Source organism: Typopeltis vanoorti, chromosome 9 (genome assembly GCF_054136105.1).
Source record: "Typopeltis vanoorti isolate ZY-2024b chromosome 9, IOZ_Tvanoo_1.0, whole genome shotgun sequence".
Lineage (NCBI taxonomy): Eukaryota > Metazoa > Arthropoda > Arachnida > Uropygi > Thelyphonidae > Typopeltis > Typopeltis vanoorti.
In genome coordinates, this window is record NC_143557.1 from 48,208,819 (window position 1) to 48,230,896 (window position 22,078).

The 22,078-nt window shown below is 34.6% G+C and overlaps 1 protein-coding gene across 3 annotated transcripts in view; it reads right to left on the reverse strand.

The window, feature by feature from the left end:
* Window positions 1-3,158: 3,158 nt before the first annotated feature.
* Mnat9 (microtubule-associated Nat9) overlaps window positions 3,159-22,078 on the reverse strand; it is a 105,915-nt gene continuing 86,995 nt past the window's right edge. For 2 of the 3 annotated variants that reach the window (XM_090397921.1, XM_090397920.1), the window contains exons 6-7: window positions 10,018-10,112; window positions 3,159-3,518 (exon numbers count right to left, since the gene is read on the reverse strand). In XM_090397921.1, coding sequence (XP_090254047.1) covers window positions 3,399-3,518; window positions 10,018-10,112 — 215 coding nt within the window. In that variant the 3' untranslated portion in view covers window positions 3,159-3,398. The remainder of the gene's footprint in view (window positions 3,519-10,017; window positions 10,113-22,078) is intronic. The other variant, XR_016548825.1, reaches the window with a different exon arrangement.

A 22,078-nucleotide genomic window follows, 5' to 3' on the forward strand; every position in this document is an offset into this window, starting at 1 on the left:
GGTCACTGTTGATAATGAGTCTCCTCCACACCTTCCTGTCTTGGGCTGTCACCACATCCAAGTTCATCCTCAAGTCCTCTTCTACCAGCTCCCTCCATCTCTTCTTTGGCTGCCCATGCTTCCGCCTTCCTTGCACATCCATCTGCATGACCCTTCTTCCCACATATTCGTCCTCCCTCCTCATCACATGACCAAACCATCTCAACCTTGCCTCCTATATTTTCGCTCCTAAGTTCGTAACTTTCACTGTTCCCCATGACATAGTCATTTCTCAGACGATCCTTTCTGGTCACACCACACATCCACCTAAGCATTCTCATCTCTGCTACTTCCATCCTGCTGATGTTATTTTTCCTCAGGGCCACAGTTTCTATAGCATATGTCATAGCTGGCCTTGCTACTGTCCTATAGATTTTGCCTTTCAGATTGATCGGCACCCTCTTATCGCATAACACTCCAGCCATCTCCCTCCAGTTCCTCCAACCCACTTGTATCCTGCATCCCACTTCCTTCTCAGCTCCTCCATCTTCTTCCACTGTTAAACGTAAGTATCTAAAGTCTCTCACCTTCCTGATGACATTTCCCTCCAGCTCCAGATCTGTCTCCTGGCCACTGTGCAACACATATACTCTGTCTTATTTCTGCTCAGTCTCATACTTCTCTTTCTTTCAGTACTTTTCTCCATCTTTCCAGTTTAGTTCCCGCTTCTTCTCTTGAATCTGCACACAGCAAGATGTCATCTGCATACAACATTGTCCAAGGTGCATCTTCTCCCACCATCACAATATTAAACAGAAACGGACTTAATGCTGACCCTTGATGCAAGCCAACTGTTACTTGAAAACTTTGTCTGTCCCAGACAGGTCCAAATACTTGTCTATACATTTCCCGCACCAACCTGCCATATTTCTACGGAACCTTCTTCTCCCTCAGACACCTCCAGACCTTGTCTTGGCACTCTATCCTATGCTTTCTCCAGATCATAAATGCCAGATGTAGCTCCCTTTGTTTCTCTCAATACTTTTCCATCATCTGCCATTACCCAAAGATAGCATCTGTTGTTGATCTACTAGGCATGAAGCCAAATTGTTCCTTTGCAATCTCCACCTCCTTCCTTAATCTACCATCAAGAACCCTTTCTAGGATTTTCATTGTGTGGGACATCAATTTTATTCCTCTGTAATTTTTACAGTCTTGTGCATCCCCTTTACCCTTGTAGATTGGGACAAGAGTACTCTCCCTCCATTCCTCGGGTATATTTTCCTGTTGGCAAACTTTCATGAACAAGTCCCATAAAAGGCCAATTCCCTCTTCCCCCAGTGCCTTCCATGCCTCCACTGGAATTCTGTCAGGGCTCACCGATTTTCCATTCCTCATCCTCTTCGTGGCCTCCGTCACTTCCACTCTACTGATGTTCTGCACCATCCCCTCAGAAGGCTGCCCAACTTATCTGTGAGTCCTTGCATTTTCCTCATTCAAAAGTCCCTCAAAGTATATTTTCCATCTGTTTCTTATGTCCACATCCCTCCATAATACTCTTCCTTCAGCATGTGCTTGATCTGCCTCATGTGAGGCAGATCAAGCACATCTTTGATCTGCCTCACATGTAAGATGTCCTTTGCTGCTTTATTTCTACATTTCGCTAGTTGGTAATTTTTTCTCTGTCCTTCCTTTGTTTCTAATTGATCATACAGATCTTGATATGCCATGGCCTTCGCCTGTGCCACAACTCTCTTGGCTTCTTGCTTTCTCTCTTTGTACACCTCTCTGTCCTCTTCCACTCGACTCATCCCACTTCTGCTTTGCCTTCCTCTTAGCTGTCACTGCCACTTGTACATTATTATTCCACCACCAACCCTCCTTCTGCTCTCTAATGTTTCCAGATGTCTCACCAAGCACCTCAATTGCACAGCTCAGGATTACTTTTGAATTATGTTGCCACCAATCTTGTACACTTTCCAGTCCATCTGAAATCCTCTCTAACACCCTCTCCCTAAAATGATTCCTCACACTCTCCTCTTTTAAGCGAAACCACTTAATTGTCTTCATCCCATGGCATCCAGAGGTTCTTATCTTCGATCTTATTTTAAAGTCTGCACACAGCAGTAGGTGTTGCTGTGCTACTTGATCTGTTGGAATTACTTTACAATTTGTCACAACCTTAAGATGTTTTCTTCTAGTCAAAATGTAGTCAATTTGTGAACTGTTGTTACCACTCCTAAATGTTATCAACTGTTCTTCCCTCTTGTAGAAAAACGAGTTCACAATTGCCAGATCAAACGCTACTGGAAAGTCCATGAAAAGAATTTCAATACTCTACCTTAAAGGAACCATTGAACAAATAGCACAGATTCTTCGCAAATTCAATCTGTACACCCGCTTTGAACCAGTTCATAAACTGTCTTTTCTCCTACCATCTACAAAGGATGCATTACTACCTCTTTCTTTACCAAGTATATCAGGTACCCTGTTTGTGTCATCATTGCAATTCTACCTTGATTAGAATCCAAGAACATCTATTACATTTCTGGAATCTGACAAGGCTGGCCTTGCTTCTCATGCTATTGACACTAGGCACAGAGTTCTTTGGAACCAGACAAAGCTCCTTCGTTTCAGCAAATTAAAGTTAGATAGTCTTTTCCCTGAAACGTGCAATACTATGAAATCAATTAAACCTTAACTGCTCAGACTGCATCTGCCAATCTCTGTTTTGAAAAGTGATCACTATTTGTAATTTTCTAATTATTTTAAATTGTGTTTTATTTATGCTACTTGTACAATTGCTCCTTTGAACTCTTAATATCATAATCATATAATTGAGCTGTAACCAACACACAAGCCAGTATGTACATACTTTATATGTAAATGTAGTTGCCAGTCTGTCTCCCTGATCATCACATGAACACTGGATGAAATATACTGGGTTTTTTTTTAAATAAAATTCTATATATTTTTGGTTACGTGTGTAAGCAGTGAAAGGTTTTAAATATGTCTAGTACATCGTTCCATTAAAACTCTTTCCATTGCTTTTTTTAAAGGATGTGAAAGTTATGGTCTGCAAACAATAACATAAAGAAAAATGTCTGCTGTCTTGTAAGAGGGTTCAGTAATGTAATCAAAAAATGCTTTTCTTTACTCTTCTATAAAAGCACAAGATAATTAATATGCATATTTAATTTTGTAATACAGTACTCAGTTTAAGCTACAATTATGAACCTGATAATCTAAGGAGTTACACATGCCTATTTTCAATTTCACAGAATATAACAAGTTTATCAATTTCTTTTTCTAACACTGTGTTTGGAATGGCTTGTAATTTCATGCACTATGAAATTAAATTTTGATTCTCAAAAAAATAAATAAATAAATACATACAACAATTCAAAAGTATACATTTCTTATGATCTATTATACGTTTCTAATCTGTAGCAAGCAGTGGAAGTTATCAACCAATGTTTCCAACATTCAGATACTTCACATTTTAAGGTAATTTCATCAAAGATTTCACTTCTTGAAACCTGCAATATAAATTTGATATAAAATGTTTTCAATTAAAATAAATGTACTACTGAAAAAAACTATAAATTTAAGCAAAAAATAGAATTATATTTCCAAGAGAATGGAATAAGCAAATAAGGTCATGATTTTAAATGGCCCTAGTCTCAAATGGGAAATATCTTGTTACCTATACTGACTAGGTTGAAATTTGCACCCTTGGTCATTACATTTTGCATCTGTTCTCTACTGTATTCCCAGACCTATAGACAAAAATCCTATAGTAACTTGCATGATATCCAGCCACATCTGTGTCCACTGATGGCAGGACAGTAACTGATTGGCTGCAGCCTGTCATTACAATCTAATAATCTAGCTGATCAGTCAACTCTTTCAAGCTGCCCAGCTGGAAAGGTTGACTGATTTGAAGTAAAGCCTTAAACATGAAAAATACTATGAACTTCAACTTCTTATCCACCATTCCAAGATTTCTAGCCAAAATGGCAAACACAACTCAGAAGATAGTTGCAACGTTGAAACAAACACAAGCTAGTATGCACATAACTGACATGTAAGGATGTGGAAGTCATTTTTACCTCTTTAAAACGCCTTGATATGACTGCACCCAGGCAACCATGCACAAAATTTGGTCTTCTGTGAAAAGGCTGCAAAAAATTGTTACTACGACAATGTCATGATTATGGGATGCAGATTACAAAGACAGATTGAGATAATATGAACTGTTCATAATGATAGAAGGAATAATATGATAAACTTCTGAGAGGGAGTTACAAGATACTGGATGATGAAAGTTTTCAAGATATAGGAGAGGAAAAGGGAGCAACTGTGGAAGTTAAGTTCTGTGCAGTTAAGAAAGGGGTGCAAGCCAGATTTTGCTCTCACATGAGTTGAATAGAATAGCAAGTGCGTTTATAGTGTGAATAAGTTTAAGAGAAGGGTGTGACATCTTCTGTAGGTAATGCATGGCTGGCTACCTCCTTGATGAGTCTGCTTCCTGGAGTTCTGATGATGATAATCTGTGGTACTTATAGACTTGAAGACCAATGAACCAGGCTACCATCTTATACCTAAATATGTATATCATTGGATGTTTATGCCTGGTATATATTCCACGTGCAGCCTGTTGAACAATAATTTTAAGTTTTCATCTCGACTACTTTCATAAGCATTATAGCACATTTCTTCAGGAGAATGAGGTAAAGGACCATTATTACACTGACTGATTGAAACAAGCATGCTAATGGTAACAGTAATTCAGAATATTTCTAGTGCATGATTCGTGTTGCATTACAATGGCTAGCAGGTGATGTGTAGTGAGAAATCTGCATACACCAGGTTATTGATGAAAGATGCTTAAACATGTAGGATCATATCTTGTTTCCTGTTACATTTAGAGTTTTTTCCAATGTCTCTTTGAATCTTCTAATGAAGAAACTGCAATCAATGCCATTTTTGTATGCTGCCACAGCATGATGTCGCTATTGAGTAGTGAATGGGAAGGTTGTACTTGAAATCTTGTATAGTGGGAAGAAAGCTACTTTTATTTTTTTGTTGATGCAACAACTTGGAGTTCTTGTCCATGATGGTTGTGTAGAAGAGAGCAATACCATCTCTATATTCTTGGTGTTTTTTGGCCATACAGAGTCTATTAACGATTTTTTTTTACTTGATACATAACTTTTATCTCTACATCTGTTATTATATCTGATGCTAGTGTAAAAGTAACAAACCTCATCAGGTGTAGAGATAATGATGTGATCCCCTAATTAAGATTAAACCATAAGGTTAACTCTAGTTGAACAGCTCCAAAATCTACCTATCTAAAAGAGCAAGTAAATGCTACTAGGTTTCATTTAGCCCAAATCAATGGACAGACAGACAGTACTTTACTCAGAATTAGCAACTTCCTCTCTGTAGTTAATAAGAGAATAAAGAAAAAAAATTCAAAGTGAGGAATAGTGAGCCCCTGACAACAACCAATGTACCTTGAATGGAAACTATAGGACTAATACAAGAAACATTTCTACTAGACAGTGTGATATTTGAACAATGCATCAATAATACCTTGAATGGAAACTATAGGACTAACACAAGAAACATTTCTACTAGACAGTGTGATGTTATTTGAACAATGCATCAATAATATGCTCTTCCAATTGCAAGAAAAGTCTATCTCCACTCTCTTAAGCAAGCCTGTTCATAGAAACATTTGAGAAATCAAACACTGGGGATTACAAAGTATGACCTAGATCAGGGATGGCCAACCTATGGCGAATGCACCAAAAGTGGCATATTAGACCCCAATGACAATAATAAAAAAAAAGTAAGCCTATTTATGCAAAAAGTATTAACCAAAAAACCAAGAAACATTCTTAGAGAAAAAAAAGCTAAAACTTATTAATTATTTTAACTTTAGCAATTTTATTGTTTCGTGCACATCTTTTGCATATTCACTTGTTTGACACTAAGTGTTAGCAACAGTGGGCGCGTCGCAGGTTTTTTGTCAGTCCATTTACAATTGTGCTTTGTTCATCCTTTGTGAACATTTGCAGTTTAATATTTTTTCGAAAATTAAGCATTGTTTTTACATTCAGTTACCCATGACAGTGCAAAAGAAAAACAGAAGGGATAGTAAGCATGGAAATGACATTCAAATTTGAATTCTCTTAGTTACTGCTCTCAGTAACTACTTTAACTCCAAACATTAAAAGCTTGGCAAAATCAAAACAGGCTCATTAAGGTAAGTAAGGTTTATCTTGTTTTTATATCATGTCTAGATTAACATTTTTATAGGGGATTTTTAAGGGTACAAGAGTTGCATGGTGCATCTGAACTCATACATGAAAACAATTGGCACATGGAACGTAAAAATGTTGCTCCCCGACCTAAACTTTGGTTATGTGGATGATATATTCACCGTGCAGTCATAACATTCCCCCACATAAAGTTCGCTGATGAATTAGAAAACAATAGCTCTGCCTTTTTCTTTTTTTAATACCCAAGGTCTGTGAACAAAATGAACTTAGCTCTACAGTCTAGAGAAAACCTATGCACATGGGAAGGCACCTCTAGGTAAAGTCTCAACATTATTCATCACATAAAATTAGTATTATAAAAAACCCTATCAAACAGGGCATGTAACATTATTAGCAGTACAGAGAAAAGATTTGCCAAGAGCTCATATACCTCGTGCTTATCCTTTCAAAAAAAAATTATCATAAACATCCTAGATATAGTTTTGGCCTTTTTACTGCTAATTTTCATGCCAAATTCTTACAGATGTTATTTGATTTGGTTAAAAAATCCTGAAGACTTGAACTGGATTTGTTTAGGAGTACATCATCTGTGTAAAGCAAAGAGTTAAGCTTGATATATCCATTTTTAATATCAGGTTTAATGCCACTTGCTTTCCTAATGTGATCCATATAGGTGATGAATAAGAGTACAGATAATGCACCTTTGTCTCACACCTTCAATTCTAACTGCTGACTTATAAGTTAGACACAGACTATGTACACTTCTCTGTAAGCTGTTTGTAGCATTCTTAACAGCTTTTCTCTTGGCACCTTATATATTTTCCAAATTTACAAAACTTGTTATATTTCTATGGATTTCTTAACTATTTGTCATAAAGTGAAGCTGACAATCTCTCCTTTGCCTGAACCCAGCCTGTTCTTTTCCAAATATGCTTATGAAGTCTTACCTGGAATGCTCAGTAGAGAAATTCTTCAATTGTCATACAGTTTTATTTCCTTTTAAAGATATGAACTATGAGCTCTAGCTCATTATCTAGAATTCAATCTTCTGAATAATGCAGTGATGTCACTGTAAAACTTTTTTATACTTTCATTTATGAGCATTTCTGGTTGAATGGCATACCTTCTATTCCAGCTATCTTTCTGCATTTCAATAAGCAGCTGAAATATATTACTTGATAATGTCCTGCTACTGAAATAAAACGTGATATTCCTTGATCAGAAGTAGACTATATCCCAATGTTGCTGAACTAAAGATGCTCGAGTATTTCTCACATGCATGTATGCATACACACATGCACAGAGAATCACAACAATTATCTTGAATACTACATTCTTTTAGTCTTGACAAAATCTGACCTTCTTGGAACGAACTTGGACCTTCTTGACCTCCTTGCTTCAAAAGTGATTTCTATCACATATTCCTGTTCTCTACACTCTCATCCGATGGCATTTATCCTAGCCCACAAAGGATGATAAATCAATATAAACCTCATTGCACTAATCTCAATCCTTTCTGGAAACATGGAGAAACACTTAACTTCTCTAATATCCAGAAGGTTTACCTAATCAGTGATCTCACAGAGTCTTTCACAGATTTTTCTCATTCATTTTTTGAAAAATCTTGATATCTATAAAGGCATAAATTCTGAGTTGGTCAAACTTTAAAACTTATTCTGTTGTCTTTCTTATGGATTTTTTGCTGCTGTTAAATGATAACCAAATTTTCAGGATTATGTTTTATTAACACTCGTGAAATTAATGAATCTTTGTTATATAAAGGAAAATTTTAGCCTACTGATTTCTCCCTGTTCTCTTGCAAGTTCCAGTTTCTACAAAAATCATGCACCATTCTTATTATTCAAACATTGCATAATTTACCGTTATCATCATCATCTTCAGACCTCCACAGAGTCAAAAACTCATCGTAGGAGGTCCCTCTGTCACACACACACACACACCGCTCATCATACCATGCCTTAAATACAATGCATTCACTACTCTCCATCAAAAAACCTGACTCCTTTGTTCACACTTTCCTTATACAGGTTAAGGATTTCTTAACCTCTAAACAAGAGATCATCCGGGGATGACCTCTTGTTCTATGAAAAACCTCCTCAACATTCTGATAATTTATATGTGTTTATCATATCTCCTTCCTTCCTCCTATCCACTAGACTCTGCAATTGGCATTTTCTCAACCTTTCTTCAGTACTCAACATTCCAGAGACCAGAAACCACCTCAAGTCAATTGCCACTGGACCCTTTCCAATATCTCATCTTTTTTTGAAAACCAGGCGACCAAATCTTTTCACAGTAGTCCACATGCAGTCTAATCGAGGCTTTATACAAGAGAACCATAACCACCTTATGTCTACAAGTCCTGTGCATCCTTGCCATTTTCATTGTGCCATCCTCACAATTTTAGCAATGTGTCATTTAAATTTTGGGTCCCTATCCACCTAATTCCTATCTCTTATTTCTTCCAATATATCCCCCCACCAATTTTATATTTTACATCCCATCTTTCTTCTCTTAATTTTAAAACCTTACACTTTGCAACACTGAACTTACAACCCCACAGCCATGTCCCATTCACTCCATCAATTCAAGTCTTCTAGAACAAGATCTGTTGTACTCATCATCTACAAACAACTGAATATGCCCATTCAAACTTTTCACTAATCTATTAACCTATCCTATTCATTCCAATTTCAACGTATCATGTGGCAATTCATCAAAAGTCTTTATAAGTATACCACTAAGTAAGCATCTTCCTTCTCCAATGTACCTGTCACCTTATTGTATTAAGTAAGCAAATGAATAAAACCTGACCTTCCTGTAACAAATCCATGCTATGCTTCAAAGAGAATGCCACTGTTGTCAACCCAATTCTGTATCCTGATCCCCTCTAACACTTTAAACACAACACCTGACACACAAATTGCCATGAGTCATTCATTATCTCTTCTATCCATATATACATACAGTTCTCTTCATTTCATTTTGCATGTTTTCATCTCTTGCCTCATCTTCACCAACTCTGACTTCATCTTGGATCACTTTTTTTGATATCATTCACTCTCACTATCTTAGTCATTAGCACTGCTTTTTCCACCACCACCAGCCTCATCTTAGCATTAATTGCACTCTGTTCTTCACTGTTATTCTTACATGCTTTCTTATAGTCAGCCAGTCAGTCACACTCTTTTCTTTGCCACATTTTCACATTCTTTCTTAACAGTCACACACTAATCTCAACATCTGTTTTACTTAACATTCCATGTGACCTACTCTGATTCAAACAAGCCTATGGTCCATCAGCATGATGCACTTTCTACATACACACACTCACTCCTCTTATTCAGCCTTTCCACAAATATCTAAAACATCCCCCCCCCCTCCCATGCATACATATTAGACTCATGGTACTGTACCATTCTCAAAAAATCTACACCATTCACTTTGTCTTTTGCACCAATTTATGCAATGATCTTCTTCTCACCGCCATTTTGTCCCAGAGCACTAAACAAGAAATACAGAATTTAAAATAACACTGTGTACCAATCACAAATATCATATAGCAACACTCAATCTAGAAATTACAAAATATCATCACAATTAATATAAAATTAACTATCTTGCTGCAACCCATGCAATGATGTTCTTCATACACTTGCCATCTAGTGGCACTTTTTCTCTCTCCCTGTGTATAAATATAAATATATATATATTATAAACATACCTCAAAAAACTGAAGCTCTGTGAACATTCTTAAACTAATACTATTTTTACTTTTAACTTTTGCTATATAAGTAGCTACTCCAAGTTCCTCTATTCCTGAAATTGAAATGTGCATATATAAGTCAATTTACATATATACTGACAAATATGATATGATAGTACAAGTATACTGACAATCAATGCTAATTCTCAAAGGGAGTCCACACATTTCTGCTCCATTTTTGATAAAAAGCATTTGGATTTCACCAAATTCTTTAATAATATTCTGCATAGAACCTACTGATTAAAATAAACCAAATGGATAAAATAGGGAGGACAGGAAACAGCATTTTAGAGGGGAGCTTGGGGGGGGGGGGAATTATCATAAAACTAGATGGTTAGGTTCTTAACACAATTGGATAACAGAAATTATTGTATTCATAATTCAACAATATATACTGTATATATTTCTCTCTTTGCTGACTACAGGAAAGCATGGGAAACTGTTGGAATGACAGTTTCTTTCAATCGTGAATGAATGGAAGAGCAAAAAGACAAGTGAGGATCTTCAAGAGGGAGGCCTCTTTAAACTACCTTAGTTGGCTCTTATCCACAGGTTCGCTATCCGCGGTCAACCCCAGTCCGAAAATATTAAACAGAAACTTCCGGACAAAAACAATTTATAATCACATCGGCATAGCGGATATTAGATCCAACATTATTTCAAAGTCAAATGTTTATAGAAACTATGAAAATTCCGTAAGTTGACCTGAGAGCTTACTAGAATACAATCCTCAGCACCCCCGAGTTGCCTTAGCTTTGCAGTACTTGACTTAAGTAGTTAAGGCAACTCGGGGGTGCTAAGGATTGTATTCTCGTAAGCTCTCAGGTCAACTTAGGAAACTTTAATAGGTTCTACAAACATTCGGCTTTGAAATAATGTTGGATCTAATATCCACTGTGCCTATGTAATTTTACATCACTGAAATGAAGCCATATGGCTCTTTCTTTTAGTAATAGACAATTCATAAGTTTTAAATTGCATGTCGTTCTGAGTAGTTCTTGGTTATCAGATCGACTATCACAGTCCTTGTGCTCAAGTAACCCTTATTTTACTTAATAATCGACCCAAAGTGCAAGAGTAGCGATACTGGCAATTCAGATATACCAAAGAGAAGCTGTAAAGTGCTTCCTTTTAAGTGAAAATTATCGACTTCATAAAATAATAAATAAATAACAATAATAATAATGTATGGTGAGGTCGCTAAGATTCCATTCACATAACATTTATTACGGTATGATGTGATAATTGTTATTGTTGTTAATCTCCAACTGTGCCTAATTTATAAATTAAACTTGATCATAGGTATGTATAGGAAAAAACATAGTATATATAGGGTTCAGTACTATCCGTGTCTCGGAATGTATCCTCTGCGGATAAGGGGCGAGGGAACTACTGTATGATATAGAGAAACATAGGTATATGCAATTTAATAAGTAGGTGGTAGAGTAGTCTCCCCTTATCTGTGAGGGATATAATTTCCAAGACATCCTGCGGATAATACTGAACCCTATATTATTACGTGACACCCAGGGAGTCCAAGGGACTCATTGATGGAGGGCATCTACTCTACAACTGTCTCCACCACTCAATCTACTAACTACAACAAACCACAATTAACATCATCACGTACATCAGTGATTCTCAACCTATGGGGCACAAAGAAAGTGGAAATCAAAGAAAAAACTACGTCACTGAAACAAAATCATTTAATGGAACTATTTATTTACACAAAAACACAAAATCCACTGTATGGAATAAACTAGTTACGCAATATCAATATTGCAAAATATACATAGCAACTAATTAAAACTAAACAATAAATCTAAAAATGAATGCCTCCCTTGGGCTTATGTTGTGGACCAAAACTTTTCATATGATGATACATTGGAAATTGACACATTTAATTCTATGTTTAACTGAGAATTATATTTTGTTTTTAAGGCAGCCACTGCAGAAAACCCAATTTCACAAAGATAAGATGTTGAAGATGGCAAAAGTGCATGCTGGATGAAGGTCTCCCCCGTGGTTTTCCAGACCACTCGGTTTTCTGCCTCTCCCATCCATCTCACTCCTCGACTTCCCAGTCTTTCCCAAATTTTGTTTCCTGCAACTTGTTCGAGTTCATCCCTCCACCTTCTCAGTCTTCTTGTTTGTCTTGCTCCATACACTGGTCTCCACTCTGTTGTTTTTCTAGTCCATCTCCCATCATTGCATCTGGCAATATGGCCATCTCCACTTAGCTTGTTTAATGTATGTATTTTACAATATCCGTGACCTGTTTGAGATCTTATTCAGGCACTTGTCTTCCTATCTCTCCATGTGATGTATTGTTCTCAGCTTTTTGCTTAGGGCTTCTGTTAAAGTCCATGTTTCTCCCTCATATGTTAGGGCAGGAAGTATGCACTGGTTGAAAGCTTTCCTTTTACTCATACGGATGTCACTTCTGAATATATCTCTCATTTTTTCATAAGTCATCTATCCAAGGTGAATTCTTTGTTCAATCTCTTTTCTTTGCAATCCTGAAAGGATAACAATTAGCCGAAATATACATGAGATAACTCATTCTATTTCATGGTTTTCACCTTTGACAGTTCTTTGGCTTATGTATTTTTTCTCTATTTATTTTTAATCCAATTACACCAGAGGCTTAATTTAGCTGATTTAGCCTTTCTCCCAGATCTTCAAGATTATCTGCCATTAGGACAACATCATTTGCAATTTCAGATGATGCAGCGGTTTTCCATTTATGTTTATTCCTTTTGTTTCCCAATCAAGGCTTCTAAAGACTTCTAATGCAGCTGTAAATAATTTGGGAGATATAGTATCACCTTGCCGGATGCCTTTTTGTACTGGAAACTTTTCACTGTTTTTATGTAATTTAATTACAGAAGTTGCATTATTGTAAAATTTTAGTGTTTCAATATATGGTTTCTCAGTTCCCTGGGTTTCAAGGGCTTTTGGTGTTGCAGATGTTTTAACTGAATCAAATGCTTTTTCATAGTCTCTATATAGGCCATAAGAGTTTATTGTATTCAATTGATTTTTCAATGAGCTGTCTTAATATGTGAATATGGTCCAAAATATTGTAATTTTTCCTAAATCCAGCCTGTTCACAGGATTGATTCCGTCAAGTTTACATTTGTTTACACATAATAGAAAACAAGTTTTCTATTATGTGTAATTTTTATGAAGACTATATATATGGTGGGAGTAGGCTTATAGGTCTGTAGTTTTTAATTTCTTCCTTATTTTAAAAAGGGTTTTTAAAAATTAATATTAGAAATTAATTTTTCCAATTTTTTGGAAATTTTCTCTGTTTTAGGCATTTATTAAAGAGTTTAGTTAACTGTTGGAATTCCTCCCAGTTTTAAGAAGTTTATCATAATTCCATAGGATTCATGAATTTTATTAAAAAAAAAAAAAAAACTTAATTTATAATGCATACAAAAGAATAAAATAACTGATGTAGAAAAGAAATAAAAAAAAAAAGTCTCCTGAAGTGTACTTTTGTTTAGAATGTGAAAACTTAGTGTCTGAAAATTAATATGGAACTTATGTCAAACAAATATGCACATACCATGCAAATTAAAGTGAGACACAAAAAAACATCGCCATCTCCTTGGGGCATTTTCCATTACATACAGTGCCATTTCCACTTCACCTAAGATCTCAGGGGCATTCGTATTCTTCCTCACTCAAGTTATCCATAGTTGATTCTTGGATGTCTCGGTCCTTATCTTCATAGAGTTCAGTATAAAATTCCTGAATTCTTTTGATTATTGCATCTATTATAAGTAAACCATTTTTTCCTCTTACAGCAGCTATTTCCTTTGTTCCAACTGATGATGCCCGTCTTAGGACCTTCATATTACTTCATCATCAACACCGGCCCAAAATTCAAACAGCAATTTATGCAAATTGTCTTTTGATTTTGCTGCTTGACTTGAAGTCTATAAATTGTTCCTTTTCTTCAACTGAGAAACCTTCAGGGGTAATTTGAAATGGGTTTCTAACCACTTGTACATTGCCATTATGTTGTCGTTGGTTATAAAATAGTTTCTAAAATTCTTTGTCAATATTGTTAAATGATTTTCAATAGTTGCAAATAAAACTTTGTTGTGTTGCTCTTCTGCCTTGTAGATTTCGATAAATTCATCCACATTTGCAAACATTTCTAATTTTTGTGGCTTACATTTAAAGGTAACATCTCAATCCCATATATCAGTTCAGTCTCCCAAAAACAGGCAAAAGTCCTTCAAAAGTACAACATCAGGACGTTATTCACCACTCTTCCAAAAATCAGATCTCTTATAAGCCATCCTAAACTTAAGCATCATAATCTAAAATATCCTGGCGTATATAAACTATGGTGTGACTGTAATGTTCCTTATTACGGTCAAACTAATAAATCTGTTGAACTTCGCATCAAGGAACATAAAAGAGACATCTTTTATGTTCCTTATATTAAAATTATATTAAATATTAAAGTTATATTAAAATTTTGTTCAGAATCATGCATTGTCTCATCTGATTCTTCGTAACGAAACATTTTTGTTTTTGTTCTTTTGCGAATGTTTGGAAAAATAGGATCAATATTAAGATCGTTTGCTACTTCTTTTGCGGTTCTAATAACATTTTCAAAATATTGGTCTGTTTGGTGAGTATTTAATTCTTGCATAACATAATCAAGATTTTCTGTAATTTTTCCTATATCAAATGTCGGATTCTGCTTATTTTGCTTGCAACATTTACGAGACTTAAGATTTCGTACAAACATGAACAGAGCAAATAAATTCAAACGAATAAATCATTGAAATTAAGTTGTCTGCCTGAACTCTAGAATCGATATCTTTAGTTTCATCTTCCGTAATATCAAATAGAGCCTCGTAAATTTCCTTGATATTATTTTTAAGTGGCTTTATTGCTTCTACTCTACTTTCCCACCTCTACTAGCAGAAAGGTTTCAAATTTAAAACACGAACATGTTTTTTTTTAATATATAGCCCAACGCTTCACAGATATTGAAAAATAATTATATAATTCCCGTATTGGCCTAAAAAAATTTAGTTTCACAGGTTAGCTGCATCATTAACTACCAAATTTAATGAATGATCAGCACACGGAATAAAAAAGCCCTTAAATTTATTTCAAGGATTTTTTTGTGCAGTCCATTATGTTTACCTCGCATATTTGAACAGTTTCTCTCAGGGGACCCTGTAACCCCTAGAGAGCACGTCCCGGGTGGCGGATAGGGGAGCCCACCATGTGTGTGTGTGTACATGCGTGTGCATGTGTGTGTATATATATATGGTGGGGTGGTCCGAATATACTGAATAAGGACTGGTGGACCAACAGGGCCATCATCTTGATTGTAAGGGAAGCGGCACTCCCATGGACCCCCAGCTGGATCTATCCTCTCCTTCTTCTACTTTGAGGAAGATCCACTTACTTTAATCTTTCCTATAAGGCCTTATCAGCCAACTCTTCTTACTTTATGACCTTTATGCTATTAGAGTACTCGAGAGCCATGGGGTCTTTTCATTTCTGGACTTACAACTATGCCCTCTCTATAAACCTTACTATATTTCTTCTATAATCTACTCTTTCGCCTTCAATATACCCTATTCCTCCTATGGGTTTAAATTTGGAAGAAGGCTAGTTCAGAAGCCTTAAGGTAGCAGCCCTACCACTGAACTATTCCATCGTCAGGCTAGTCCCCTGACATGGAGAACATAATCCTACTTGTAAGCTGACAGAAAAAGATAATCGATTGAATCTATGGGAAATGATCCTGGAATGGAAAACGAAAATGGAAACGACAAAATATAATACACATAGCAAACTGGAATGTAAGAGGAATAGCATATAAAGAAATAGAATTAGACCAGTTATTAAATGAAAGAAATTTTAAAATAGCAGTAATCACTGAAACAAAAAAGAAATTAAAAGGAACTATGAGAACTGAAAATTATAATGTGATATACAGTAGAGTCGACAGAGACCAAAGAGCACAAGCAGGAGTCATGATTTTGATTCATAACTCCCTTTCAAAACAGTTAAAACATTATAAATTATGGAATGAAAGAATAATAGAAGCTAGAATAAAAATAGAGGCTATTTAACAATAATTGGTTTATATGCCCCAGAAGAAGGAAGAGAACAGGATAATATTGATTTTTATAATCAGCTACAAAACATATATAATAAAATAAATAAAAATGATTACGTAATTTTAGCAGGAGACTTAAATGCAAGAATTGGAAACACGAAAATTAATAATAATATAGGAATACATGGAGAACACACCCTAAACAGAAATGGTAAAAAATTGATTGACTTTGTAGTTTATAATAACCTAAAAATAATGAATTCCTTCTATAAACATAAAGACATACATAAATATACTTGGGCAGCAAGAGGATGGAAATCAATATTAGATTACTTCATATTAAATGAAAAGACATCAAAATTTTCACTAGATGTTAGAGTTCACAGAGGATATGAAATAAGCAGTGACCACTTCCTTGTTAAAATAAAATTAAGATTACCACCTAAATGGCTACAAGTAACTAGAACAGAAAGAAAAATGGAAACATTTGTTTATAAAACTAGACTATTGAATGACACAAATGTACAATGGCTATATGAACAAAGAATTAACCAATATCTAGATAAAATAAAACAAAATGAAGAAATAGAAATAGAATGGCTTAATATAAAAACGATACTAAATGCAGCAGCAAATGAAAGCTTAGGAGAGACCAAAAAAATTCAATAAAAGAAAAAAACTGAAGATCTGGGATGATACAATCAAAGAAATAATCAAAAAGAAAAAAGAAGCCTATCACAAACGGTTAAGCAGTAAAAGATTAGAAGATGAAATAGAATATAAAAGAATAAGAGCCATAGCTAAAAGAGAAGTCAGAAAAAGACAGAATCATGGAATAAATTTGTTTCTAATTTAGAACATGATTTATATAAAATAAGACCCAATGTATATAAGATTTTGAAACACCTAAATGCAGATACCAAAGAAAACAAAATTAAACACTGAATTGAAATTAGAAGAATTTCTAAATTACTACACAGAACTGTGGACAGACAAATATTTTAAAAAAGACAACTGGCAAACAATTAACGAAAATGAAAAGGAAATAACTGAAGAATTAGAAATCAGCCTGAAAGAAACAAGAAATGGAAAATCACCTGGAGAAGATAAGCTAGGTTGTGAACTATATAAATATGCAGGAACGAGATTCAAAGAAAGACTCTTATTATTTTTAAATAAAATTTACTCAACTGGTATCCCCCCAATAGAATGGAAAAAAGCAATTGTGATTCCTATCTTTAAGAAAGGTAATAGAGATGACCCTAAAAACTATAGAGGTATTAGTATACTAAATTCCTGTTACAAAATATACAGCAGAATCTTAAATAACAAACTAATGAAATATTCCGAAAACTTTATTCTAGAGGTACAGAATGGATTTAGAAAAGGACGATCATGTATAGACCCAGCCTTTTGCCTAAAATTAATAATAGAGAAAAGAAGAGAATATAATTTAGAAACCCATATTACATTTATTGACTTTGAAAAAGCATTTGACAAAGTTAAAAGAAACATATTATTTAACATATTAAAAGAAAGACAAATACCAAATAATATCCTAAAAGCTATCACAAGTATATATGAAAATAATCAAATACAAATAAGATTAAATCACGAACTATCATATACAAGAGAGATAAACCAAGGGGTCCAACAGGGATGTCCCCTCTCAGCAACTCTTTTTAATATCTACTTAAATGAAATAATAATAAAATGGAGTAAAAATTTACATCAAGGAATTAAACTTTCACCTACAGTTAACTTAAACACTCTCCTCTTTGCAGACGACCAAATAATAATTACAAATTCTGAAGATAACTTACAGAAAGCTATTTTAGATCTAAATGAGATATACAAAGATTACGGTATGATAATATCAATGGAAAAATCAAAAACTATGGCCTTTAAAGGACAAGATCCAGCAAGAACTAAAATAGTAATAGATAACAAGATCTTAGAACAGGTGAATGCATTTAACTCCCTAGGATGTATGATTACATATGAAAATGAAAAAGATATAAACATAAAAATTGCAAAATATTTAAAAATAACGGGTGTAATTAACTATATGTAAACCAAACCTAGTTCAAAAACAAACCAGGCTAAAAGTATACAATACATTATATCACTTCTGTCCTCGAGAGCGGTTTCCATGTGTGCAATCAAAGTTATCTACCCAAATAGAATCATCTTCTTTCTCAATTATATCAAGCAAAAATTACCAGTAATTTAAGACTTGAGATATGTAATGAACAATCCTTGACAAATTACTAATGAGAAGTGAAAGATGTGCGCGATTGTAGGCCAGTAGAGAAAAGGCAACTATTAAGAAGTGCATATGATTGGTGCGGTATTAACAAAAGATCGTGCAACCCAAACAAAACAAGCTGACAATTGAATTGAAATGGTAATTCTCTTAAACCGATTTCCATAATATCTTAAATGCATTCAATATATATTTCTTAGTTTTAACACGTTCATGACGGGGTAGTGTCAAGCAAAACCATATGTTGCACCTGCAACATGCAGTTTGCTCCAGTCTATACAGCAGAGATGTGATTATTAGTTAGTGGTTATATATTCCCAGTTGTCTCTAATTGCACTATTTGTTGAGAAATATATTACACAGTCTGCAAATGTCTGTGAACCTTATTCAGTGACATGATAAAACTAATTGTTTTTCGTGTTTCTGCAGTATAGTTGCTGTTGTGGAGGGCATATTGTTTACTGCAGGGAGTAAACAATACTGTTTACTGCATTGAGTAAAATGTGAAAGTCGGGGGCGATAGTGATTCGCAATTTGAGTAGGAGAATTCATGCATAATATAATTTAATATATATATATATAGACTATAAAAATTTATGAAATTCACATCATGTGATACTTTTTGGGTTGTTTCCTTAAGTGTCTAATAAGTGGATTCTAAAATGTTTAGTTTTAGTATGTATGACTGTAATTTTTTTATTAATAAAATATAATAAGCACATATTTAACTGTCAATGGGAACTGGCGCCTTTTTTATTTGCTAAACTAAATGCTGCATTTTTGTAAAATATCATGTTGCCGTAATATGGCTCAACGAGCACCATTAGGCAGGGTGCCTCTATGCTACACCCTGTTGACGGTATGAATTCACGGTCTGTCTTAAACTAACAATTTCCACAAAAAATATAAACAATCGAGAATATTTATACAATTTTCGCTGAGTCGATGCTTACTCTGTGAAATAAAATCTGTGGTAATATTGATAACGTTTCACTTCAAAAACTGGTGATGTATTAAGTTAAAAATGTTGTTAGATTATTTAGAATTCATAATAATTTGACTGATTTAAAATTTCATTTTTATTGCATTAACTATAATTTGTAATTGTGATATTTATATAGTACGATATAATTCAAGAATAATAAAAATTTATATGTATATTTTTTTATTATTATTTCCCATCATGAAATGGTGCCCCCGTCTTCAAGCGCCCTTGTGCGGTGCACAACCGCACGGCTTGGCCCTGATTGTCGGATGGACAAGGGCAGTGATGTCATATGACATGACATCAACTCAGAAACAACTGAAAAATACTTAAGTTAGAATCAATATGATGAAATATTTTAGGAAAATAAATACTTTTTTCATAACTTCAAGTTTTAATATCTACTATTAACAATTAAAATCTTCATTTCATTGTTGGGTAAGAAATATGGTATTTAATGCTACACATGTTTTAGGTTGTCGTGTTGTGATAAACTGGTAACCTTGCAATACGACTAAGCACTATCTAAAATGAAAATGATGTGTGCATATCCTATCCTCTTATTAATCACATTCCATTATGAAAAAAATCAGCGATAATCAGCAAAACAGGTATTTGTAATGACCAGCATTTCCCAACAGATGTGGTATGTTAAACTATAAGTATTGTAGTATTCGTGTTCAGTAAGCTGTATTCACTGGTGTTTAAAACATGAAACAGAATCAATATTATGGAAATAATGGATGATTAAACCAAAACTCCTTTTCTGTTTTTTTTTAATCAACTAAAAGTTCTTGCTTGTCACAAATGAACACATTTTTCAAGCCATGAATATGAATATTTCAACACAAATACTGATATCACAGAGACAATAAGTATACAGATTTAGTAGCTTTACATTCCTCCCCCCCATCCTAGCACTGTCAATCTACAAATGTCACTGGAGTCATCACATGAATCATTTAGATTTCACCAAATTCTTTAGTAGCATTCCATATAATAACCTACTGATTAAAATGAACCAAATAGATCGGAAATCAGATGATAAATATGTGACAACAAGGAGCATAGTTATGAGCAAGGTATGATATGAAATGAAATTCATATATTATTGAGGTTCATTTATGAATGTATTAAAAAATAATATATGATCTCTCAATTATCCAGTGACTCCCATTACAGCACCATGTGACTTTACACTGGATCATATTAAATGCTAACCAGTTTTGAAACCTAGTAAACAAACCTTACATTCCATATATATGCTGTGGGAGGTGTATGTTGGAATACAGTTGAATTCAGCATGTGAGGGTTCAAGCACAGAGATTACTGACTTTAGATTTTGTAACATTATACTGCTGGAGAGAGTAGGTAGGGGCAATGAGATTTAATTGAGAGATCGTATGAGTTATAAGTATCTATACGTTAAAGATACTAAGCAATTTTATAAATTTGGTTTTAATCCTTTTTCCCAAGTAAGCAAACAAGCAGGTAAGTCAAGTTTGCGCTTGAAGTATTTTCAGGTCTGAGGCAACTCGTGGTAAAGGTGGAGTAAGCTCTAATCACTTTCCTTAGTATCTTCCATAATGCAAAGCACATCTCCTTGCAGACATGTATGATGCTATGCATTAAGGGAAGGGCCACTACCCAGACCAGTTTCAACCTTTATTGAGGTAAAAAAGTAAAGGGTTTCTCATCATAGGCCTAGAGTAGTTAGTATAGGGGTGCAAGAGATCAAAATAGTATTAGGAGAAAAAAATACAGATAGATAGCATGAGAGAGAGAAAAGGCCTCAGCTCTTTTATATTGTCATATAGCCAAAGGCTATCGGCTATCAGTTTTTCTTTTTCACCAATCTTATATAAATGAACAACCAAAAAAACCAATTGAAACTAGAGCATAAAGATGACTGTTACCCAGGTGGTTAGTTCCATCTGGGTTAACTGCTTTGAGTTGGCCTTCTCTGCCTGGGATTGCTCTCCAGTCATCCCTGCAATTGACTATAAGACTACATTGAATTAAGAGGTTGTAACTATTTAAGAAATATCTCATAGCAAGAATAGACAGAATTTTATGTCCCCCCTGGTGAATATTGCATAATGTGGGTGGTCTACACCAGCGCTTCCCAAACTGTGGGTCGCGGCCCCCTTGGGGGCTGTAGGTTTTGTTGAGGGGGAGCTGTGAAATAATGAAAACAAATTTAAAATGTTTTAAGACTAAGTAGATTTTTTTTATTTTAAAAGAAACATATTTAACTTTTATTATTTATTATTTCTTTTTTGTTATTTTTTATATTTTAATGGAAAAATTCACACATTGGTGTTGGTTCACAAACTTTGCTTCCTGTGTATTTCGGTGCTTAATGAATATTAGTACACACTGCTTATTCATATGTTTCATTTCAAAGCAGTGGTTAATTGTATTTACTTCGAATGCTCTCCAGGGAAGCTCCAAATCTTCCTGTCTCTTTCATCACGTGTTCGAAATCAGGGACTGTTGATATAGACTTTATATACATATCAAAACTCGTTATATATTATCACTGTCATCCGAGCTAGTTTTCTGTTACCAATAAAAGTTTCGCGTATACTTCACACATGAAAAAAAGCTTAAACAAGTTCATGTGGGGAGATAGTAACTTGCTTTCAATGGTAAACAA